The sequence below is a fragment of the Sporisorium graminicola genome, chromosome SGRAM_8 (genome assembly GCF_005498985.1).
Source record: "Sporisorium graminicola strain CBS 10092 chromosome SGRAM_8, whole genome shotgun sequence".
Classification (NCBI taxonomy): domain Eukaryota; kingdom Fungi; phylum Basidiomycota; class Ustilaginomycetes; order Ustilaginales; family Ustilaginaceae; genus Sporisorium; species Sporisorium graminicola.
The window spans coordinates 607,088-631,291 of NC_043738.1; the positions used below are offsets into that span (position 1 = coordinate 607,088).

The 24,204-nt window shown below is 57.5% G+C and overlaps 6 protein-coding genes across 6 annotated transcripts; 2 read left to right on the top strand and 4 right to left on the bottom strand.

The window, feature by feature from the left end:
- Positions 1-1,377: 1,377 nt before the first annotated feature.
- On the top strand, positions 1,378-4,407 carry EX895_005983 (uncharacterized protein; the record flags this gene model as incomplete). Its single annotated transcript, XM_029886575.1, has 1 exon — positions 1,378-4,407. One exon carries the CDS (start codon positions 1,378-1,380, stop codon positions 4,405-4,407), a length of 3,030 nt encoding a protein of 1,009 aa, XP_029736888.1.
- Positions 4,408-4,629: 222 nt separating this feature from the next.
- EX895_005984 (uncharacterized protein) lies at positions 4,630-7,485 on the bottom strand (the record flags this gene model as incomplete). The annotated part of the gene is made up of 1 exon (XM_029886576.1): positions 4,630-7,485. One exon carries the CDS (start codon positions 7,483-7,485, stop codon positions 4,630-4,632), a length of 2,856 nt encoding a protein of 951 aa, XP_029736889.1.
- Positions 7,486-9,034: 1,549 nt separating this feature from the next.
- EX895_005985 (uncharacterized protein) lies at positions 9,035-10,381 on the top strand (the record flags this gene model as incomplete). The annotated part of the gene is made up of 1 exon (XM_029886577.1): positions 9,035-10,381. One exon carries the CDS (start codon positions 9,035-9,037, stop codon positions 10,379-10,381), a length of 1,347 nt encoding a protein of 448 aa, XP_029736890.1.
- A 742-nt stretch (positions 10,382-11,123) lies between these two features.
- On the bottom strand, positions 11,124-15,437 carry EX895_005986 (uncharacterized protein; the record flags this gene model as incomplete). Its single annotated transcript, XM_029886578.1, has 1 exon — positions 11,124-15,437. One exon carries the CDS (start codon positions 15,435-15,437, stop codon positions 11,124-11,126), a length of 4,314 nt encoding a protein of 1,437 aa, XP_029736891.1.
- Positions 15,438-17,858: 2,421 nt separating this feature from the next.
- EX895_005987 (uncharacterized protein) lies at positions 17,859-19,761 on the bottom strand (the record flags this gene model as incomplete). The annotated part of the gene is made up of 2 exons (XM_029886579.1): positions 17,859-19,233; positions 19,343-19,761. 2 exons carry the CDS (start codon positions 19,759-19,761, stop codon positions 17,859-17,861), a joined length of 1,794 nt encoding a protein of 597 aa, XP_029736892.1.
- An 839-nt stretch (positions 19,762-20,600) lies between these two features.
- EX895_005988 (uncharacterized protein) lies at positions 20,601-24,116 on the bottom strand (the record flags this gene model as incomplete). Its single annotated transcript, XM_029886580.1, has 1 exon — positions 20,601-24,116. The coding sequence occupies one exon, from the start codon at positions 24,114-24,116 to the stop codon at positions 20,601-20,603; it is 3,516 nt and encodes a 1,171-aa protein (XP_029736893.1).
- Positions 24,117-24,204: the final 88 nt, after the last annotated feature.

Consider the following 24,204-nt stretch of genomic DNA (forward strand, 5'->3'; position numbering starts at 1 on the left):
TGAGATTCAAATATTTCAAGAATTCAAAATGGTACAGCAAAGCTACAGTGCTTGGAATTCCAGCTGGAGTGCGTCAAGAATGTAGTTTGCCACGAACAGAAGGCTCGCAGCCAGCGTTGAATGGACTCTGGGCTTGCAATCCAAAAAACAAGGGTCTACCTGCGGATGACAGGTGCTCGACTGGATCACCCACACAGTTTATCATATCATATGTAGAGCTGAGCTGCCATAACAAGCAAAGCCAAAGCACGAAGCGCTTTCTGAGTCAAGATCGGAGTTGCAAGTCTCCGATGCTCCCGATGCGATCTGGCCGCGTGCTTGCTATCCGAACGACTCGGTCGTAGGGCAAGTGTCAGAACCCGAACCAGCCTCACTCATACCGCTGATCATCAATCCTCGCTCCAATGCCATATGAGCAGTACTGTCTTGCTCGTCGAGTAAATGCAATCTTCGTCATCTTGTGCGCACCAAAAACTCCGATTTCGACTCACAGTCTGCTGGGTGCCGGATTGCCCGACGGTTTTCAGGCCTGTGATCCAACCAATCACCACCAGACCGAACATCGTCACCTTCAGGTAGCGAGAATCTAGTTACTCGAAGTTGGCTGTGTTAAGGAAGCCCTGGTAGAAGGTCCGGTCCCTCCCATTTGGAATGATGAGGAGAACAAAAGAGGCAAAGCAGGCTGCGCGCGCTAGAAAAGACGTCACCAAGGCACAGATTCGTAGCTCACTCATGCAGCACACTCACTGCTGCTTGGGCTGCCGAGACCTGCTATTTTTGATTTCTTTATTTAAAGCTTCCCGGAGCAGGCACGCCCGCGACCCATCCGATCCTGTGTTATGTCGAAATTGAAGACGGCTCACTCAGCTTTACTTTGCAGCCTCGCAAGAGCTCACGAGCTCGTCAATTGCATGTTCTGCCTCCTGGTCGTGGATCCAAGTCCCACCAACAGAGCTTCGTGATCGTCTCGCCTCGAGCTGTGCTTTGCCTTTTCCGTTACTACCATCATCCTCGACCAACGCGGGTGTGACCTCACCTCAACCTGCACACTTTTTGGCGCTCGCTCTTCGGACCGGAGTCCTATGCTTGCCTAGGCGCTCTGCAACCCAAAGGATTAAATTTCGATTTCGTTCTCCGCAAGGGCGGCCACAGCGAACCTTTGCGAACAAGCCACCTCAACATCACCGCCACGCCATCAGTTTCGTCATTGCAAAGCTCTTTGCCTTTGTTCTACCATCCTGCGCTGGCGAACACGAACTTGACCACTTCTCTCACACGCAATATCGACCACCCTTAAGCAGTTTGTCAAGCGTCCGTTTCCTCACACCCTGACTTGCTCTGTCGACTTCGTACACCCTCACATCGGGTGTGGCAGCCATGGCCATCCCCCCCAGCGGCAAGCCCGCAGCTCCCACTATGGCACATAGCGCTTCCGCTGAAGACGTCCTCAATTCCGCCACCCCACATTCATCTACCGTGGTCCCAACCCCCGCGCGTCGGCGAGCGCATCCCGCGCCCAGCAGCAGTCGGGTGCTTCAGCACCATTACCCGCCCAAGGACATCGATACGCCAGTCGAGGAACCTTCCACACCCATCGTCCACTCGGGACTGGCCGTCAGAGCACCCATCGTCATCCGTCCATCAGGTCGTCCCGGCTTCAATGCGCCCAAAGCCGCCACCTTCTTCCTCGGCAAGGATCACGAGCGATGGAGACAATACGACCGCGAGCGCTTTTCCGGCATCTTCAGCTGGGAGAGGGTAGCCAGCGCCATCAGTGCTCACAGTCACCGTGGCAGTCGCGGCGCCTTCTCCTCGTATTCGTCTGGCTCTGATGATGACCACAGCGACAGCGGCACGTCGTACCGCTCCAGCCGTTCAAGATCCTCGCGCTACAGTGCCGGGTCTCGGAGTCGTCGGCCCTCAGATGCTTTTACTCCTCCCATGACACCATTCGATCTAACCCAACCCTCCTCTCGACCAAGACGCTTCTCCTCCAATGGCCACGAAGCTGCTTTCCAGCGACACGAGACCGTGATTGGCATTCATACACCGAGACGACGTTCGTCCGCCTCGTCAGATGCACTGCCCTTCCTCCGTCCCCTTGCTCAGATTCACCCTGCGAGCGGTCATCCAAGCAGCGTCGATGTCGCCGATCCCGCTTCAAAACCTGTTGACGCCAAGGACGACACTCAGCAAAAGCCCAAAAAGGTCAAGCATTCCAACGAAGAGCGACCATCCAAAAAGAAGGACAAGACTTCTATCGCCAAGTCGCATGCACCAAAGCCCAAGGTTAAGGATGCGCCAATACCCAACAAGGCAGGGCCCCATGCGATGCTCGACCTCGACGAGGCCGCTCGCCCACACCTGCGCAGGCTCAGGTCCAACTTGCAAGAAGCCGCGGCGGCCGCGGCGGCCTCGACCGAAGCAAGCCCTGCTATCCAAGAGGCCGAAGAAAGTTTGCACGATGCAGTGGGCATGCATGTTTCGCTCTCGGATGCGGCCCTCGAAGGCAAAGGCCCTTTGAGCGCCCAGGACCTGCGATCGCTTCTGCCCACAGATCGAACATCGTCCACTTTCCTCTCTCCGCTTTCGCGAGGTGCCTCGCCACGCGCACCCCCGCTCAAGCTCGCAAAGCGCCTGCAGCCACAAACGGTCGAGGGCACTCTGTACGACAAGACGGGCCCCTACCGTGAAGGTGCAGTCTCGGATGGCTTGAGCGTGAGGCTCTTCAGTGCTGAAGCCGAACCGCGCACCAGCTCGTTTGAGGATGCGGATCTCTCCAACTCAGAGCATCCCGTCACCAAGCCCTGGGGTCGAAGAGGGTCCGGTAGCAGTTTTGATCACGATGACGACGATGCCGTCTTCATGCAGACCACGCGAAGAAGGTCCAATAGCTCCGGCGGCGACAACCGACGATTGTCTCCCCAGGCTTCCTTTACCGACGCTGGTGATGCGCCATCGGGCTCTGCCGTAGACGACGGCAGCAACAGCAGCCAGGTCTATCTCATCACGACGCCCGACAACCGTGTCTCTTCGGCGGCCAAGCTACGCAGATGGGCCATGGACAGTGCCGGCAACTTTTATGCAGCCATGGAGATCAAGAGCATCGAGGCAAAGTTGAGGGCTGCCGATCCGTCGGCGGGAAAGGTGTCGCGCGAGCTCGCACAAGAGCTGGAAGAGACCTATCTAGATGATATTCTTGATGAAGTCCAAAAAGCACAGACGCTCAACCCGACCCGCAGCGGTGCCGTCTCGAAGATTCTCAAGACCGAAGATGACCGATACGTTCGTTTGGAGGAGGACTACCCCGAGGAAGCCTTCTTCGTCATTGCAGGCTGCGAAGAAGCCGAGCTGAACGGCGTCATCCTCAACGTCTTCGTGCAAGCCATCCGCACACTCTCGCGCTTCCACGCTTCCGGGTGGATGCATGGCGATGTCAAGCTCGAAAACCTCATGTTTGACGAAAACGGAGAGCTGGTCGTGATCGACTACGAGAACGCGAATCCGTACCGAGGTATTCCGGGCGGGGATGGGCAAGTGCAGCTGGTCAGCTACGATTGGATCCCGCCTGAGGCATGCCCCGGTCCGATGGGTCGACGTATGGGCCCGTCGGGTGATCTGTGGGCGCTCGGGTGCAACTTGATTCGTGCCTATGCGCTGCGGGATGGTGTCGAGGACGCATCTATTCGTGAAACGCTGTTGGGAAAGGGGCAGAAGGCGTTCCTGGACAAGATGAGCAAGCTGGTGTCACGCAAGTCGCGAGATACGGCGGGTAGTGTTCCCGCGGACGACTACTTTGCAGCTAAATCAGTGGATGGCAGTGAGGTTTCAGCAGGGGTGGCGGGAATGCCCTGGGACATATTTGCGTATCACGTCGATCTCGAGCCCATTCTCAACGATACAGTCGTCGAAGACGAGCCTCTCTCCTCCTGCCCTCACGGTGGCACCAGGCAGACTCAGCCAGCGTGGGCCACCACCACCGCCTCCTCCGATGCATCAGGACCGAACACAGACGAAGGCTCCTCGTCCTGCTGCAACTCGTGCATCAACGCGGCCACTCCCGATAGCTCCTTCGCCGCTTCCTCCGGCCGCACATCGCCGCGACTTGAGCAGTCGACACTGTCGCTCGCCCTGCCAACCCCCGCACGCCTGCTGTACAGGTTCGCGCGCTCCGCACCCGAACTGCTCACCTGGGTCCTCTCCCGCTGCGTGGTAGAGTCGATCGAACAGCGCAACATCGCCGAAGCCGAGGCAGAAGGATTGCAGCTGGCCGAGTGGGTCGAGGAGCACAAGGCCGAGCTGATGCAGGTCGGCAAGCAGGCCGTCGACGCCGCAATCGAGTTGTCCGGAAGCGTATGGGTCAGGCCTAGACTGGATGATGCGCGCAAAAGCTTGGGGCTGGATTAATCACTTGTCACTCAGAGTCGATCGCAAATTGCACCTTGAGGTGACCACACCGTCCAATGCATTCTGTGTGAAGAAGTGTGCAGCTTCGAAGGTGATGAACACTCCTAAGCGCTTGTTGAGCAACTCGCATCTAACTTACCTCTTCGTAACTTTTCCGCTCGACAAACTACCACACGCACTCAGTCAATCAAACAAGCAGATTACCAAAGTCTATAAATTTGTCTACTGAACACCAAGACGCTTCTTGCTCTGCTCGTACACGACATAGCTGATACTGACCGCAGGCACGACCTTGGCCAACGTGGGCACCAAGCCTCTGTAAAAGCCAACGAATCCTTCGCGGACGTACGTCTTCTTGGCCGCATCCCAGAATCCGTCATACGTCGCCGGATGAGCCGGGGTCCCTGCAGCCTGCAATCGCGTTCTAATCAAGTTGAGCGGATACACGGTCGTAGCACCCACGCTGCCTGAAACGGACCCAAACGACAGCAGCGCTAGCACGCCCGGCTCTTCCTTGCCCGTGTACTTGATGTAGAACAGCTTGATCCCTTCAAACGTCGACATGTCGATCGCTGAATACGGGAACACGCCGATCAAGCCCGCGGTCAGACCACGATAGTACGTCCTCAGCCCACCCGCAGCCCACATGTCCTTGGCCGTCTTGGCCAGCAGCGCATTCCCCTGCAACGACGTCTTGGCGTTCTGCGACGACATCAACCGCGTCTTCAGCGTTTCCACCGGATAAATCGCCAGCTGCGACGTGATACCGCCAAATCCACCGGACATGAACCGACTCGAGCCCGAGATATCGCGAGAGTCCGACACGTTGTCCACATACTTGGCAAACGCCCTCTTCGCCGTTTCGTATGACAGGAACTTGATCGCGCTCTCCGGGAAGATCTTGAGACAGTTCAAGCCGTTGCCCACCCAGAACGCTCGCAGACCGCCGCCATCACGGTACAGGTTCCACAGCGCCTCCCGTAAGATACCCAGACCTTGACCGGCTGCTTTGGCTGCCGATGCTCCATTGGCGCCTGCCTGACCCGAGACGGCGGCTTTAGCAGCTTCTGCCACGTCAGGGGACCGAGCCGTGGTGATGAGATAGATCTTGAGACGGTCAAACGGCGCAGTGGCTGTACGTGAGACGGCTCCTGCGATACCACCGGCCACCAAGAACTTGAGTGCGACGGCTCCACGGATCATGTCATTGTCGTCTTCCTCCTCTTCCTCGTCGATGATTTGGTCGTGCGCTGTCTTGGCTGCCGCTGCCGCATCCTGGGCTACCTGTTGCTTGATCTCATCCTTGCTGTCCAATGTGGTTGATGAGGAAGACGCTGGTCCGTCCGGGGTGGAATCAACTGCGTCGTCAACCGCCTTGGTCGCAGCAGCAGCAGCCGCCTCTTGACGCTTACCAAGCTTCTCCGCTCGTTTCGCCTCCTTGGCCGCGGGCGACTCCCTCTTCTTCTCTTCTCCCGCCAAGCTGACGTCGCCGTCAAAGTTGACAGCCGTGGCACCGCGCTCAGTCCTACCCCAGCCCACGGTGAGTTCTGCAAAGATGCCACCCATGCCAAAGAGACCAAACGCCTTTCGCACCTGGTAAAAGCGGAAGATCTCCGATACCGAAGGCTTGCGCGGCAGCAACAGAAGATAATCGCGGAACTCGGGGAAAGTGACGTAGGTCTTGTCGCCGCTGACGTGGGACAAGGTGCGAGTGCTGGTGAGACTGGCGACAAAGTCGTCGAGCGAGATTTGCGGCACGTCGATGCCAGCGCGATCGAGCGCCGTGTGGATCTCTTGAACGTCGAGTCGCATGTCGCCATTCTTGTCCATCTCGACAAAAATATTGTACAGTTCACGCTCCTTGTTTTCAGCGTAGGCGAGGAAGCCCTCCCATTCGATCTGTCGTTGACGAGCGCCACCGTCATCATCGACCTTATGACCTTGACGGACCTTCTCGTCCCGGTCGCGATCGGCAGCCCGCTTCTTGTGACCGACGGCAGAGAGACCCCACACACCGCTGCCAGTCCAACCAGCTTCGTGCTCCATATCTGGCGGGTTGTGGCCGTAGCCGAGGGCCTCTGCGTCCGAGGTCGATGCATTTCCGTAGCCGAGGAGAGATCCGATGGAGCCGAGATACGATGTGGAATCTGACGATGCCTTCTCTTCCTCCTCCTTTGAGGAACCGGACAAAGCCTTGGGCAGGATCTTTTCCTTGACGGCTGCGATGGTGCTTTTGGAGGATTCGGCAACGTCCTTCACAGCGTCAGGAGATTTGTCACTGCCACCGAGCCAGGTAGGCAAGCCCCATGAAGAGGAGCGGGAGGGACTGTCGCAACGTTTGGCTTGCCCCTCGATGAGCCGTTCGCGTTGAGCCTCGAGATCCTCACGGCACTTGCGGCACTGGTTGAGAAGCTCCTTGGCATACGATTGTCGTGGAGGCGGTGGTGGTGCTGGAAGGTGCGAGTCTGTCGATGACAAGGACGATGGCGCTTTGTCGGAAGGTGCCGATGAAGATGTCGAGCTCGAGGGCGATGAGGTGTCGGCAGAAGAAGCCGAAGGCGATGCGGTGCATGCCTCAAAGCCGACGGTGGAGTTGCGAATGTCCGAGGGAGCGAGACTGCCACGAGCCAGGCTTCCGCCGGCACCGTAGCGTGCACGACGAGCCGATTTGATCCATTCCTCCCGGGCTCTGCCGCCGGCCAAAGCCTGCTCATCGTCCTCATCGAGAAGAGTATCGAATAGGCCACGAAGGCGAATGAGACGGGCCTGTGGGGGTTCCTCGGCACGAAATTCCTCGAAGGAAGGACGACGTGGCCTTGTTCGCTTCTCCATGGCGGCAGAAGCGGCAACAGCCGAGGACGAGGACGGCGAGACCCACGAAGACCAGAAATTGGAGCCGAGTCGAGACGGTGAATCGGCGGGTTGTGCCGGAGACGATGTTCCGACCGAGCTTGTAGATTTAGTCGAGGATGAGGATGAAGGTTCTGATAGTTTCGCTGCTCCAGAAGAGAGTCGAGTCGAGGCTGACGAGCCTGTGTGATCCTGAGGTTGTGATGTGGAAGCGTTGGTTGAGCTCATCGTGAGCTGCGCACAGAGACGGCCCTTGACACCGGCGAGTTGAGCCTACCTCCTGGCCGCCAGTCACAGACCACAGAAGCTGCAGGATCGTGCAAAATCGAGCGCTCCAAGGGCTTGAGAAAGAGATCGCTGCGCGAGGTTCGTTGACGATGTTGGACTCGGATGGTGTGGTTGAGGAAAAGAGTCTGGCACCGAGGAGCAAGAAATTTTGAAGAGCTGTGCACCGGCCTGTCGTAACTTTGTTGCAGTTGTAATCGCAAATTGGCCAGCTGCTGCCGATGACGGATCTCTCCACTGACGCTAACGCCAAGTCACACCGAATCCTCAGGTCTGGAGAAATTGGCTCTGCTGCTTGGAAATCCGAGCCACCAGCAATCACGAATTTTTTCTCTATCTGAGAAATTTAGCCTTCTTCAAGCAAAGCGTCCGCACGGACACACACAACGAACGAACGCCCTCTTGCTCATTCGTTCATTCGGGTGGGCTCAATGCTACTCTGCCTAGTAAGCATCCGCGCCTTTCAAGCTCCTCGGACCATAGGCAGCTGTTGGTCGTAGTGCAATGCTGCACGTCATTTCTCCATGCTCACTTGCCATCAAGGTGGCTCTAAGAAGACCCGGGTCAAGCAAACATGACAGGTCACCGACTGCGAAATGTTGATCCGCTCGACCCGCGTTTGGATCGTCGGCTTTTCGCCGCATTTTCCTTGTCAAGGCCCTGCAGCGGATTTCTGAGGCTCAACCCTCACCAAATCCCTCTCATCCACACAGACAGCCTTGTGCACCTGGCAACGTATCAGCGATCAACGTGAATCATCCTCGTCGAGGCCTTGCTGCTATTCACCCATTCTCATCTGGCAATGGCACCACGAAGAGCAGGACAAGGCTTCCAATCGAGACGCGCACGTGACCAAGTCCGGACAGGCTTAACAGGTCTTAGAAATTCCAGTATGTTGTCGCGTATGTCGCGCGTATGCGTCTCTCTGAAATCACATCTTTCGAACGAACATCACCTTCGTAAAGTCACACACAACGCGCACTTTCCTCCGTCCAAGTGTTTTAATTCTGATTCAAATCGAAAATACAAAAGTGTGTGCCTTTTCAAATGGTGTTGGTCCGAAAACACACGCAGGCTCTTGCGCAGTGTCGCGCTTTTTGCATCACTTCGTCGAGTGTCCTCCCTTGAGGGCTACACGCAGTTCCGCAATGCCAACACCTCGCGGCGCCCGCGCTGCCATCCTCTGCCAGCCTGCCTTTGTCGACGTCGTCGCGCCCATCCCATCCTCTCGGCCACCACCAACACAATTCTCGCTCTACGTTACTTCTGAGCGCACCTCCCATCTTCATCACCAATCTTCTCTACCTATTCGTAAGTATTCTCCATACAACCTTTGCATGCGAGCACGAGGCTGCTTTGGTCCAGATCCGCGTGCCAGTCTGTTCTCTCCTCAAGAGACAGCACCATTATGCACATAGATAGCGGTGGCTGACAATGTGACATCTCGCGTTTCGTGCTTATTCCTCGACAGCCCCCCTAAACAACATCAATCATGCGTGAGGTTCTTTCCCTCCACGTCGGTCAGGCCGGTATCCAGATCGGTAACGCCTGTTGGGAGCTCTACCTCGCCGAGCACGGTCTCAGCCCCGATGGTCGCATCCTCGAGGGCAGCCCCTCTGAGAACGACGACGGCTTCTCCACCTTCTTCAGCGAGACCGGCAGCGGCAAGTATGTGCCCCGCTCCATCTACGTCGACTTGGAGCCCAATGTCGTCGACGAGGTTCGCACAGGTACCTTCCGTTCGCTCTTCCACCCCGAGACCCTGGTCACCGGTAAGGAGGATGCCGCCAACAACTACGCCCGTGGTCATTACACCGTCGGCAAGGAGCTTATCGACCAGACCCTCGACCGCGTCCGCAAGCTCGCCGACGCCTGCTCGGGTCTCCAGGGCTTCTTCGTCTTCCACTCATTCGGTGGTGGTACCGGTTCTGGTTTCGGTTCGCTCCTCCTTGAGCGTCTTGCTCAGGACTTTGGCAAGAAGGCCAAGCTTGAGTTCTCGGTCTACCCTTCCCCCAAGATGAGCTCGTCCGTCGTCGAGCCTTACAACTCGGTTCTCACCACCCACACCACGCTCGAGAACTCGGACTGTTCGTTCATGGTCGACAACGAGGCCATCTACGACATCTGCCGCACCAAGCTCGGCATTGCCTCGCCTGGTTTCACCAACCTCAACAGGCTTATCGCCCAGGTCGTCTCGTCCATCACCGCTTCGCTCCGATTCGACGGCTCGCTCAACGTCGACCTCAACGAGTTCCAGGTCAACCTGGTGCCCTTCCCGCGTATCCACTTCCCGCTCGCCACCTACGCGCCCATCCTCTCGGCTGCCAAGGCCGGCCACGAGCAGAACTCGGTCGCTGAGATGACCTTCTCCTCGTTCGAGAAGGGCAACCAGATGGTCAAGGCTGACCCCCGTGACGGCAAGTTCATGGCCTGCTGTCTCCTCTACCGTGGTGACGTGGTGCCCAAGGACGTCAACTCGGCCGTCGCCACCATCAAGACCAAGCGCACCATCCAGTTCGTCGACTGGTGCCCTACCGGTTTCAAGATCGGTATCTGCAACGAGCCCCCCACCACTGTTCCCGGTGGCGACCTCGCCAAGGTCTCGCGCTCGCTCTGCATGCTCGCCAACACCACCGCCATCGCCGGTGCCTGGGGTCGCCTCGACAACAAGTTCGACTTGCTCTACTCGAAGCGCGCTTTCGTCCACTGGTACGTCGGTGAGGGTATGGAGGAGGGTGAATTCTCCGAGGCACGTGAAGATCTCGCTGCCCTCGAGAAGGACTACGAAGAGGTTGGTCTTGACTCGGTCGACGTTGGCGAGGAGGACCTCGAGTACTAAGCATTGCGCAGCAAAGCTCGTGCGCGAGGCGGCAAGGGCCGCACGACTGGCAGCTGTTGAAGCTCTTCCTTGACCCCTTGTGTCGTTCCTTCTACCTGTACTCCCCCTTCGACTCTCGTTCGCAAATATCCTTTGACTCTTTCATTTTTAGGTCGTGGCTGTCTGAGTGGTTTGATGTACGCAAAGTGGTCTGTTTGACTCCGAACTAGCTGTGAAGTGGGCTGATGAGCACACGAGTGGATGTGTCACTTTGCAGCTTGGCAGGGGGTAGAAGGTGTGTTTTGTTGAAGCTGTTGCTGTTGTGGCGTTCGTTGGAGAGCGGACATTGGAAGCGAGACCGTCCGCCTCATTCAGTGAACGGCGCACGGCTCGCGGCTGCCCCCTTCCACTCTCGCTCTCTCTCGCTCTCAGACACGATCAAGACACTCCGAGCGACCACCGACGCCGCTCCCTCTGCCAAACCCGTGTCTTGTGTCTTCACCTCCGATCACACATCTGGAAAGTTGAAGAACATTGTACGATGAAATTGAACAAAATGATGCTGAGATTGGACATGTGGAACGGTCTTTTGGACACGACCGTTTGCTTGCTTATGTGACTTTGACTTGTGGATTCTAGAATGGAGGCGCTCGTGGGATGTTTGCTTTTCATACTTGCTTCTGGACGTACGTCGGACCGAAAGGCGGGGAGAGAGTTCTGGGCGATCGCAACTATGGGATCCCAACAAGATGTTTTTCCCCCACTAATGATGATGGCCACCGGCGAAAGGGTTGACCGAAAACACCTTGAGCACGGGCGGAGACTTGGACATGTCCGAAGTCACAATCACAGGTACATGCATCAACTCGCGGATCGTCTGCACGTTATCACGCCCCTGCTGCACACCGTCAAACTGCAGCGCAGCCTTGTTCAGACTCTTTGCGCGCTGTTCTGACTCCTTGGCAGCTTCCACATTATGCTGCCGGATGATGGCAGCCGTCGACGTCTCGTCGTCTTCGTCGTCGTCGTCAGCAAACAGCGCGGCCTCGTCCGTCTGCGACTGCGACGTCATCTCCATCATCTGATGCTGCTGCGCCACCTCCTGCAGCTTCTTTACGTGTACGTCGTCCGACGTCTCGGCGAGCCAGGCAATCACGTCGACGTGCTCCTTCCAGTAGATCGAGAGCGCATTGGTCTGCTCGTCATACGTGTGGTTCTCGATCGGCATCTGGTCCACATGCACGCGCTTCTCGATGCCAAACTCGGGCACGATCACGTCAAACGCTGCATCGAGCACCCCCATCACCGTCGCCGAGCGAACAACGGGCCCATAGCGCATGGTCAGGTCGTGGATCAGCAAGCACAGGAACAGGTGCGCACTCTGCTCCTGCGCCAGCTTGGCCGCATCTTTCTTCACGTTGCACTGCTGCGCGATCTTGGCCATCGCCTCGCGGTCGACGGGGAACTTGTCCTGCTCGGCCAGCACCACCTCGAGCTGGCGGTGCACCATCAGGTCGGCGTAGCGTCGGATAGGCGATGTGAAATGCGTGTAGACTGGCACGTTGAGCGCATAGTGGTGGTACTTGGCAATGTCGACCATGCCCGTGCAAAAGTATTTAGCCTTCGTCATGGCATTGGTCACGAGGGCCTCGAGCGCCAGACGAGCCGAATCGTCCTTAACCTCCTTGAGACTGCGGTGCAGCGAGCCGCCGGACGAAATGTCGATGTCGTAACCCATCGACTTGGCACGACGCAGGAAGCCTTCGAGACGTCGGTCGAGCGGCTTCTCGTGTCGGCGAAGGAGCGCGAGGTCCGGTAGACCAGCAGCGATCTGCTGAGCAACAGCCATGTTGGCCTGAAGCATAAATTCTTCTATCAATCGGTGCGCGTCGTACGAAGAGTAGATGCTGGCGTCAGTGGGCAGACCGTTCTCGTCGAGCTTGAAGCTGAGCTTGACATTGTCGATGCGGAGGGCGCCCGTCTCGAATCGGCGGGCACGCATCTTCTGCGCGAGCTTGTGCAAGATGAGGATGTCCTCGGCGATCTCCTTGGGCTGGTGTGCGTTGATCTTGTCCTTGGGCATCTCGCCGCCTTCAATCACCTTCTGCGCATCCGCGTAAGCGAGCTTGGCGCACGATTTGATGATTGACTTTCCAAACCAGCTGTTCACCACCTGCGCATCCTTGTTCATCGTGAACACAGCGGAAAATGTGAGCCTCTCGACGTCAGGCACGAGGGAGCAAAGCTCTTCGCTGAGCGTGGGGGGGAGCATGGGGATGGCGCGCTGAACCAGGTAGACCGAGGTACCGCGCTTGCGGGCCTCGCGGTCGAGGCTCGAGCCGAGCTTGACAAAGTGCGAGACATCGGCAATGTGGACACCGACTTCGAAGTTACCATTCTCCAAGCGTACGACGTGCACGGCATCGTCGAGATCCTTGGCAGTTTCAGGGTCGATGGTGAAGACGCGGTGAGAGCGGAAATCCTTGCGCGTTTCGAACTCCTTCTCGGAGATCTTCCACGGAAGAGGTGGCAGACACTTGAGTGCACCCTCTGTGAACGCTTCGGTGGCGGAGCTGAGCGTGTCCTTGAGCAGAGCCTGGGTTTCGGCCTCAACGTTGCCGATCACACCAATCTCCTCGACGAGAGCGCCAAAGGGGTGGAGCGACGTGATGGGCCAGCGCTTGATACATGCGACAAAGAGCCGACTGTTGAAGCTCTCCTGACCCTCCTCGGCCCAGAAGTCTTCGGGTGCCTGGTCAGCAGGGATGGCGATCAGGGGCACACGCTTGTCCGTGGGACGGAACCAGATGATCTTGGGGCGAGGCTTGACCTCTGGAGCAAGAGCGTTGGCACCCTCGCGCTGCACCCTCTCGGCCTGCTGCTTCTCCTTGGTTGCAGCAGACGAGGGTCGGAGCAGGCCCAGAGTGCCGGAGAAGAGCTGACCGGGCGAGCGTTCGACGATGGCGACCACATGACCGGCCAGCTGAGGTGGGCTCTGCTCGGTCTCCTCCTCGTCTTCGATGAGTCGAAGCTGGGCACCCTCCACTTCGAGATCATCCTTGGCCTTGTCAGGCTTGCGCGAGAACTGTCCGTTCTGCTCTTCTTTGCGCTTCTTCTTGTCCTCCTTTTCCTTCTTAACGTTCCAGACTTCGAGAGGATCGAGAAGTTCGACTGCAACGAGATCGCCCTCGAGAGCGCGGTTGCGGTCTTTAGAGCCGCTGATGAAGATGTCGCTGTCGAGCACCTCGGTGGTCACGTAAGCATCGCTCCTGTTGCGCTTGTTGATGCGTAGCACCCCAACGACAATCTTGCCGTGGGCAAGGAGGGTAGGCAGAGTACCTTGGGGAAGGTAGTTGCCAAAGAGAGCCTTGCGCTGAACGGCACCGGGACCATTACCGCCCATGCCACCGCCGAACTGATGGGCCGGAAAACCACCTGCCATGGGGTTGAAAGCACCGCCGATAGAGGGGGCGCGGTAGTGGCCAGTGACAGCGGCCGACTCTCGGAACTGGTGGAGCATGGCAAGATGAGCCTGCGCCTGAGCCAGATCGACGAGCTGAGGAGCCTGTGCACCGTTCATGCGCCACTGCGTGCTGTTAACACGAGCGTGGCCGGCTCGAGGAGTGCCAGCACCGGCACCGGCACCACCAAAGCCATCTGCGAGATCGGTCATGGAGCCACCCATGCCAAAGGAGTTGAGACTGACGAGACCGCCACCGGCCATGAGATAGTCGGGCGATAGATCGGTCAGCTGAGCAGAGGGACGAGCATAGTGACCGACGGTGGGCTGCGAAGGTTGGTAAGCAGCTTGAGCTGTGCGTTGGGCACTGGCTGTGCTTGGGAAGGAAAAGTCCAGGTTGGCATGCATGGTGGGACCGTTGGATTGCGTGTTGTCTGCGTTGGGAGAGCCGCGCTGTTGCTGCGGCTGCTGCTGTTGTTGTGTCTGTTGCTGCGGCTGTTGTTGCTGTTGCTGTTGCTGTTGCTGTTGTTGTTGCTGTTGTTGTTGTTGTTGTTGTTGTTGTTGTTGTTGTTGTTGTTGTTGTTGTTGTTGCTGCTGCTGCTGCTGCTGCTGCTGCTGCTGCTGCTGATTAGCTTTGTTAAGCACGTTGACCGAGTGTCGGCGACCGTGACCTCGCGGCAGGCTAGAAGCCTGAGTGGCAGGCTGGCTGGAAGCAAAGTTGCTGAGACCGCCGCTGTTGAAGGAGGTGCCAGTGGAGAAGCTGCCCATGGGACCCGAGCGAGGGGCATGACTCTGAATGCGGCGATGACCACCGAAGCTGTGATTGCCACCATTGAGCGGGTTGGCGCCCGATGCGTGAGGTTGTTGAGGAAGGCCTGCCGAATGCATGAGTTGCTGCTGTTGGAGCTGCAGCATCTCGATCTGTTGCTGCAAGGCAATCTGCTGCTCGGCGAGCATCTGGCTCTGAGCGGACAGCGAGTTAGAGTTGCCGCCAACACTTGCTGCGGGCTGATGGCCTCTGTTGGAGAGCATGCCGCTCATATCGCTGCCGGTGCGACGGTGCGAAGCGGTGCCAGAAGAGCTGAAGCTGAAGTCAGAGACGTGGCCGCGTTGGCCTCGCGTGGGGTCAAAGGACGAGGCGCCGTACCCAATTGAGCTTGCGCCATCATCAGTCATATCGTCCGCTTCACTCGGACTGGGACCAAGACCGGAACCGACGTTATAACCGAGATCAGCAAAGCGGCTTTGCAGACTGAGCTGACGCTGGTGGGATAGATTGGCGCGAAATTCGGCAGAAGAAGAGGGTGGAGCAACGTTGCCGGATTGATTCGAATGGCGAGCCATGGCGCTCTGGAAAGCTGCGTTGCCAGCAAAGCGAGGACCACCTTGACGAGCGTATGTCGACTGAGACTGGGACGGATGACCGGCTTCGGAGGTGGCTTCGGCATCTTCGCCTAGACTTGCGAGACCGGCAGGTCTGGAGGCAAACATGTTGCGAGCCTGACCGGCGCTGTTGAGGTTGAGTTGCTGCTGCAAGTGGCCTTGAAGGTGATCGGTCTGTGCGGCCAGACGGTTGCTGACGGCGTTAAGGTCGCGGTGATTCTCTGAACGGTCCATGGCTGGGTCAGAGGCCGGAGTGAGATGCGATAGGCTGGTGAATCCGTTAAATCAGAGACGAGACGTGGGGTAGGGTGAGCAAGAGAGATGTCAGTGATACCGTCGTCAGAGATCGGCTGAAAGCGAGCGCTTGCAGACTTACTACAAAAGTTTGATGTGATGTTGCCGAACCAAGGATGCAATGATCAGCGGGGACGATGTATGCTAAAGGCAAGGGTGCGAAGAGAGATGCAATGAGGGAAGGTATAGGCGAAAAGGAGGAGACGATGAGATGCAGTGAAGAGTGAAGGTGTGAGTGAGTGGGTGGGTGAGGAATGATTGCGGGTGGCGAATGTGTCCGTGGATCTATCGATATATAGGCGTTAGGAGGTCGAAATGCGATGAACGAGTTGCGATGGCGTCGTGCGGCCAGTTGTCGAAAGACGAACTGATCAGGCGGGGGAGAAATCTATGTGGCGGGTTTGGTAGAAGGACGGGTGTGGATCGCTGCTCGGTGGGTCGGCCGGACGTTGAGCTCTGCAAGCCAAGTGGCGAGAGCAACCTTCCGTCTACGCAAGGAGATGGGGAGCCGATGCTGAAACTGCCAGTGATCGAGTACGACCAGCGATTTGTGCGAGGTTTTGCGTTGCAGAACGGAACAGAGGCAACAAGGAAGATGGCAACGAAAGTGAGGTGAAACGAAGGTGAGGACGAGAGATGCGAGAGGTGACGACGAAAGCACCACGTCAAGACGGAAGACGGAAGATGGTGGGATGAGGAGGAGAAGAAGAAGAGCTTAGCAAGCGGTGGCGAGCGTCTGATTGTCAGAATGGCAGCGAGCGTGCACGGAAGGTCGTGGAGCAAGGAGGCAAGCAGCCGCAAGAGTTGTTCTTCGCCTGAACACGTAAGGCTGCGTCGAGCGTCAGCGGCGATTTTGCCAAGTTGGCGTGCGTGCGTGCGTGCGTGTGCGTGCGTGTGTGATTTGAGTGGGTTTGGTGCGCGTGTCATTTTCCTGTGTTTCTTCCGAGAGTCTGTGCCACTTTGCTGGAGGACGGACGGTGTTCGAAGGTAACTCAAAACGACACGATATTGCAGCGCTTTTGGTGAGTGTGATTCGAGTCTCGTATCACGACTATTGCACTGGGCGTAGAAGCAACGGCGGCGACCCAACCGACCAAGTATGTGGTCGCCCGACACAGACCACTTTGTGGCTGCCGACTGCAACTTCTTCCAGTACTGTACTGTACTGTGCAGTACTATGCATCTGCAGCGAACGAGCCAACTCGACCGCAATTTTGGTTCCTGTTCCTTTTTCGTTGATTTGTACAATACTTTTTCGGACGGTGCCAGATGCGCAATGACTTTGCTGGGGAAAAGGCCGACAGCCAAAGGTAATCAATCGCTCCTCTCCTTCACGTTTTTCTGCTCGACGAGCTCTGCAGAAGGACAGGCTCGGAAGCGCTTCCGTTTATCCGGATGATTTCTCGAGTGAAACCTCAGCCGTCATTCATGAGCAAGAGGCGTGCTCTTTTTTCTCGGCACGGATCAAGGTTTAGAGTGCAATTTGTTACGAGGCTGTCAAACTCTGCCATCTCCCGCCAAAAATTAGATTCCGAGGGCGCCGACGGACAGCGGCGAAGTCAGTTAAGCTGCAATAGCACTCTCGATACGATGATACTGTACTGTATGGCAATGCCTTCCGTCTATGGAAGGGTTGTATCGACACTGCGTGGAAGCCTAGTTGAAATCCACGGGTTTGTATGCTGCCATCAGCTTCATGTAACCCGACACAAGGAGGTCTCGTCTCACTCTCGACCCCCCGTCTCTTTTGTTTCGTTGGAGAGCCTCCGTCACGCGGCGGTCTTGCTGTAGCTGGCGCGCCGAAAATGGCTCACCTACCGTTTCCGACGTAAACTCCTTCCTTTGCCCGTATGACCGTGTGACAGCGGAGACCCTCGCATCTTTTACGTCTTGCACATCAACTGCCATCGTCCACAACGTGCCCAATTATGCTGTCCACCTCCAGATGTCTAGCTGTCTGTCTCGTTCGCTCACTTTGTCGCACAGCTTTGCCCCTCGAGCAACCATGCTTGCCGCCGCGGAATAGCGAAAGTCCAAGCCTTTCTCTCAAGTTCGACCATCAATCCGATTTATGCGGCCCCGCTGAGAGAGAGAGAGAGAGAGAGAGAGAGAGAGAGAGAGAGAGAGAGAGAGAGAGAGAGAGAGAGAGAATAAAGAATCAATTCGCCACGAGCAAGACTAGTACAAGGTACAGTTGGAGACAATTTTTCTGATTATACAAGCAACAGTTTGAGACTTGCGCATCTTTTCAGCGCAGCAAGACAGACACATGGGATATCATAGCGGCACACAAGCCCGGTCGAGTCGTCACACAAATTGACCCGAGTTGCTCTCGAGAGCTAAACTACCTGCGCGTCGCGCTCAGGGGTTCTTCTTTGGTCGGCCGCGGGGCTTCTTGACCGGCGTCACGGCGGCTGGCACTGGGGCTGCGACCTGAGCAGGAGCAGGCGCGGGCGCAGGGGCAAGAGGGTTAATACCGGCATCCGACTTCTTCGGTCGTCCTCGTGGACGCTTGACGGCCTCGTCGCCCTCAACCTTCTCCTTGGGAGGACGGCCACGCTTCTTGCCCGAGCTGGGCGCGGCGGGCGAAGCTTGGCTAGCAGACGACAAAGTCACCGGGGTGTGTGGGAACGGTGGAGTAACAACTTGGCTCAGACTTGCAGCGTTGGCAGCGACCGGGTCCGTCTCCTTTTTCGGACGACCTCGCTTTTTGGCGGGCGAGGTGACAGACGTCGCAGGAGCCGGTGGCGCAACGTAGGCGGGCTGAGGAGGAGTATAGCTAGCTGCGACACTTGGGATGGCCTGAGGCAGCGAGGTATCTTTTTTCGGGCGACCACGCTTCTTGGGGTTTGGTGTAGCAGCGACGCCGGGAGCAGCCACAGGAGCTTGAAAGGCGGCCAAAGGCAGGCCAGGTGTTGCCACCGGGTAGTTGTGAGCAGGAGCTGCGACGGGCGATGCCGCTGCTGCGGCTGCTGCAGCAGCAGCGATCGATTCCTTCGAGGGGCGGCCTCTCTTCCTGGCAGGAGCAGCTGCGGCCGAGGTCGGAAGAGGGGTGGGGGCGGGGACAGGTGCAGGTGCTGGAATATGAGCAGGCGCGACAGGAGCACTTACCGCAGCAGTCGCAGACTTGGGCGGACGTCCTCGCTTCTTGGGAGAAGCAGGAGCGGGCGCAGCAACGGGCGCTGGGGCAGAAACCGACACCGGCTGAGCAGGCTGCGCAGCAGCAACTTGCGCCTTGGGGGGACGTCCTCTCTTCTTTGGTTGCGACGCATCGGGCGCAGCAGGCTGGGAAGGAGTTGCAGGAGCGACAGCAGCCGCCGGCGCTGGGGCAGCAGGAGTTGCGGCTGCGTTCTTGGGCGGACGGCCGCTCTTCTTTGGTGGCGACGCATCGGGCGCAGCAGGCTGAGAAGGAGTTGCAGGAGCGACAGCAGCCGCCGGCGCTGGGGCAGCAGGAGTTGCGGCTGCATTCTTGGGCGGACGGCCGCGCTTCTTTGGAGAAGGCTCACCAGGCGTAGCAGCGGGAGCCGGAATTGGAGCAGGTGCCGCTACAGGAGCTGACACGGGTGCTTGCGCAGTGGCATTCTTGCGAGGACGACCGGGCTTCTTCTTTTCTTGAGGTGGCTGGACAGTAGTCGCGGCATTGACACCATTGGGCGCGATAGGCGCAGGCGCAGATTGCAAGGGGGTAGGCCCTGCAGCAGCGGCGGCAGCCTCGAGAGATGCTTTCGAGGGGCGTCTGTAGCAAAGCAAATTCGTGTATACAGTGGCGAGACGCACAAAACAACAACAGTGAGGTCAGTATAAGATCTGAGCGAGAAGCACAATTTCTTCGCGCGTCGACTTACCCTCGCTTCTTGGCAGGAGGTTGGGAAGGAGTTGGAGGAGCGGCCGCAGAGGCAGCCTGTTGCTCGACAGCCTCGGCATCCTCAGTGTCTTCTTGTGCCTTGAGCGCCGACTCGGGGATATCTTCGGCCGCTACGTGACCGTCGGCGAAGGCGCGTCTGACACGAGCCTGGTCTTCAGGAATCAGGTCTTCGAAGCCATCGAGGTCGGCAGGGTCGGTGATGCCGTCCTTGTCCTGGATGTTTCGAATAATCCTAGGAGTGACGCATCCCCAATGTCTCCACTGGAACGACTGAGAACCCTGGATTTCGACCAAAGTACCGAGACGGAGTTCACCTCTGAAGATCTTGGTGCCGGCGCAAGGCTGTGGGCCTTTGCAGCCCGCGCGATTCGAGTTGGCGTACTCGAGTCTGTAAGGCATGCCTGCGTTTGGCAAACAGAACGCGACAGTAGCTTGGACAAGGAAGCGGCGGCGGTGGAGGCGCGGCTTGTGCTGTATCGTATACGGTGCGCGTCAGATTGCGCGTGGAGGTTGTAGGCGGCGCGTCGGAAATCGGGACACAAGCTGGACCCTGTCTGCAGGGCGCGGATCAAGTGACGATGCGCTTGGAATATGGGAAAAGGTGGTGTGTATGCGCAGCCACGATCAATGCCACAAGTAGTTGGTGACGACGACAATGCGGAAACGAAAAGCTCGATGGTGTCGGAAGGGGCGGATGGAAGGGATGGCGGCCCAATCTGGTCGATTGATAGAGAATTGCGCGAGAGAGATCGGAAAAGGGGAAAGAAAAGAAACGAAAAGGCCAGAAAAGGGAGAAAAAAAGGGAAACACCTCCCCTGCTTTCCCGCATCAGCATATTTTACTTATACTGTGCAATACTGTACAGTATAGTTCATTTTTATTGGATTTCGAAAATTAGAGGTCAAAAAGAATTCGGTCCTTTTTCTTGAATTTAAATTTGTGTGATTGCCGAGAGAACATGACATTTACAGTACTGTAGTCACCTCAGTTCGGCACGACTTTTTTCGAGAAATAAATCCGGGATGGAATCAAAATCCTTTCCAGTGCAATTTCCTTTCAACCGGACGAGGGCCCATTTGACTGATTCATTGCGCGCGCGCGCACGCATGCATTTGGCGTCGAAAATCCGTCAGTCAATGCAAGCGGGCGGGGCCTAATATTTAAATATTATTTAGGGCTGATGCTGCCTACAGTAGTACCAATGCTCTGGATACATCATCAATGATAGCTGGTGAGCATCAACGACGCTTTTGCTTTTTGGAGTTGGAGCTCTTTCCTCCTTTCTTCTCGGACGCTTTCTTGGGACTGGACTCGGCCTTATCATCAGCCGCACGCTTGGTGCCTTGGACCGAGATGGTGGTGTTGAATCCCTTCAGATCGTCGCTACCGTTCTTGCGAAGCATGTTGGCCACCTCGGCTTCCGCTTGACTCCAATTGGCGCCGTCTGCTCCGTCATCCTTGATCGCATATTTGGACAGATCCATCGAGTCAATCAGCTTTTGCTTGGCTGCAAGAAGCTCCTCGTCGTTCTCTTCTTCCTCTTCCTCGTACTCTTCCTCATCATCTTCCTCGTCGCCGTCCAGATCTTCTTCATCGTCGTCCAGCTCGCCTCGCGCCTCTCCTTGCTTGTTGCCGGCCAAAAATTCGCGTCCGGCATCCCGCAACTCGGACTGCAGATCGCCCTTTAGCGCGGTCCAGTCGTCTTTTTCGTCCGCATCACTGCCATTTGCCTTCTTACGCAGAGGAGCGCGTGCGTCGAACCCGGATCCGAGCTCGGGCATCGACTGAGCAATGTCCTTTTTCTCGACTTTGCGGATGCTCTTGACGAGCAGACGCACCGTCTTGACAAACAGCGCCATGGCCTGTTGAAGAGGCAGACGTAGCTCGGCGCTGATCTCATCCGGCGTCTTCCTTTGCAGGCCGATCGCCAACAGCAGCGAAGACTGCAAGCCGGACAGACGCAGCTCTTCCTCCTCCTCGTCTGCATCGATCGCCGACGCAGCCGCCTCGTCTTCACGCACCGCCCGCAGCCTATTGTTGAAGTAGAGCGCACCCAGCGTGGGAAGTAGGTCCAGCACCACCGACATCTCGATCATGTTGTTCGAGTACGAGTCGAGACGCTTCATGTCGAAGGGCGACAGCAGCGTGCGCAATTCAGTGGCACCCAACGGAGATGATGCAGACGAAGGGACTGATACGTCGTCGTCGCCATCGGCAAGTCGAGCACCCTGTGTTGCAGCCTCTAGCACGGTGAGCGCCGTGATGGTGGAGAACTCGCGGAATTTGTACGACAGCAGCGAGATGAAACGCTTGCGGAAGTCGGCAGCGAGCGAGCCCAGCCAAGCCGAGCCTGTGGTCGAAGTGGATGTATCGAGCGACTTGAGCTGGACAGTGGTGTACTCGCCGGTGAGGTCGTTGGGAATCTGTCGAACCCAAAGCGGTGTATACCCGGCCTTTTTCCAAAACTTGAACAGCTGAGGTGTGAGGCCGTACGACACGCCAAGCCAATCGAGCCGTTCTGGTCGACGCTCCGATAGCCTCTGCAGCAAAGCGGGCATGCGTGCCGCATCGCGGATCCGGATCTCGTCGCCCTGCAACAGGCTAGCGTCCTTGGAGATCTTTTTGTCGCGCACAGCTGCAAACGTCTCGCCATCGTCGAGGTCATCTCGCACGTTGTCGACGTCGAGCAACTGTCCGCTGTAGAACGCCTCGAGCGCTTGCAGAGCGCGCGCTCCGTATCCCATGCGAGCGTAGTCGGGATGAACAGCAATGCGCACCACGCGAGCACCGGAGAGCGAGGCAAAGTCGGCGTCTTGGAACTGTTGAGCCACAAGCCAAGGAATGAGATCGCCTGCTTCTCTCGTGCCACGGCTCAGACTGTTGAGCACCGCACCTCGACTGATGTTGCCCTCCAAGGCGACTTGAACCACGCAGAGAGGTTCGGGGAGACCGCCTTCGTTGCCCTTGAGCGGTGCCAGCAGGACAAAGAGGCGGTGGCCCGGAGCGTCGCTCATGAGCTGAAGATCGTTGGGCGAGTTCTTGTAGTGACTCGCCACGTAAAGCGCCATCATGCGTTGCAAGAACATCTCGGAAGCAGGATGATAGCTGAACAGCGCATCGCGGTTGACCATATAAAGGTCGCAGGAAGACGGGTGAGGGCAGCCCTTGGCTTTGAGTGCCGCAGATGAGAGTCGAGTGAGCGATGCATCGAGGCAGAGCAGCTGGTGGAGCCACGACTCGATCTTGTCGCCGCGCGAATATCGGATGGGTTCCTTGAGCTCGACTTCCTTGAGCGATCTGGTAGCGAGCGCAGCACCGGCAGCACGACCCGTGTTGAGACCGCCCTTGGCCTCCTTGCGCGAAGCTTTGCTGGACGAGGCGGAAGCTTCGTCCGTGCTGGAAGCATCCACAATACCTCTGGCACTGTCGCGGAGCTGCTGGATGAGCTTGAGCGACAGACTGCGCCCTGTGCCCTCGTAGCCGTTGATGGTGGAAGACAAAAACACCAGGTAAGGACCCATAAGGTTACGCACAAGCGGCAGTGGGATGGCGGCAGCTTCGTCGATGACGACGAGCTCGGCCTGACCGAGCACCTGATGATCTTGCGGCTGAATATATTGGATAGTCTGACGATGACCACGGAAGATGTTGACGCGCACCACAACGTCCTTCCACTCTCCCGTACCTCTCTGCAGATCCCAGTCGGCGACCTCCTCGTAACCGAGTGCGTCGAGACCCTTGAAGACGAACTCGAAGAGCGTCTTGAGGTTTTCGGGACTTGGCGAAGTGACAAAGATGTTGCTGTAGCCATGTGCTACGGCAGCGGCGATGCAGAGACCGAGAGCAGCGGATTTTCCGCGGCCACGAGCTGCAGTGAGCGCGACAGTGGTGGAGAGAGACGAACTCGAAAGGATGTCGAGGATGGTAAGGACCGCTTTGGCTTGGTCGAGCGTCTTTGCATGTCGAACCACTTCGCCGACGACCTTTGTTTCTCGTACCTGATCCTTGAGCTCTGCGAGCTCCTCTTCCGCCTCGACACGCTCCTTGCCCTTGCGGACTGTGGAGCCTACGCCTGTGCCAGCGCCCGTGCTGGTCTCTGGTAGGGGCTTGATATCTTTGCCCTTGCTAAGTGGAAGCACGTTAAGCTCGTCGTCGAGCAGCAATGTGTCCTGGTTGGCACCGAGAGAGAGAAGGAAGCGTTCGTTGAAACGCGCGACGGGATCGTCGTCGGAGGCGTTGGATCTGTAGTTGCGATGCACATCCATGCCAAGAGAGTAGAGCTGTCGCAGGCTGGACATGGTCTTGAGCAGTAGGATGACGACGCCGCCACCTTCCACGGTCTCGATGGTTCGTGCGAGCATGTTGGGCGTGACGGCCTCAAAGTCTTGCAAGATAAGCATGCCGTACGTCTGGCCGAGGATCTTGGGTGTGTCCTTGTAGTAGCAGTATCGAATGTCGGTAAGGCTGACAAAGAGTTCGAAGGGGTCGCCCTGGCCCTTTTCACGGACACCACGCTTGATGTCATTCTTGATCTTTTGCTCGCGCTTCTTGCGGTGGGTGGTAAAGCCGAGATCCTTCTTGTAGCACCAGAGCACGTTAGGTCGGGACTGAACTCGGGACTGAGAGAGCAAGAAGTGGAGATTGACGATCTGGTCTTTGCCCTTATCACCGACGATCACGAAGAAGGACCGATGGTTGAGCGCCACATTGTTGCGGATGAGGGTGGGGATGCGTGGATCCAACTGCTTCCTCATCGTGGCTGGTGAGGGAGGCGCCACTCGAGGTCGTGGTGTCGCTACGTCCTGATGTTCGTCTAGCGCGCTGTATGTTGTACAGAGCTTG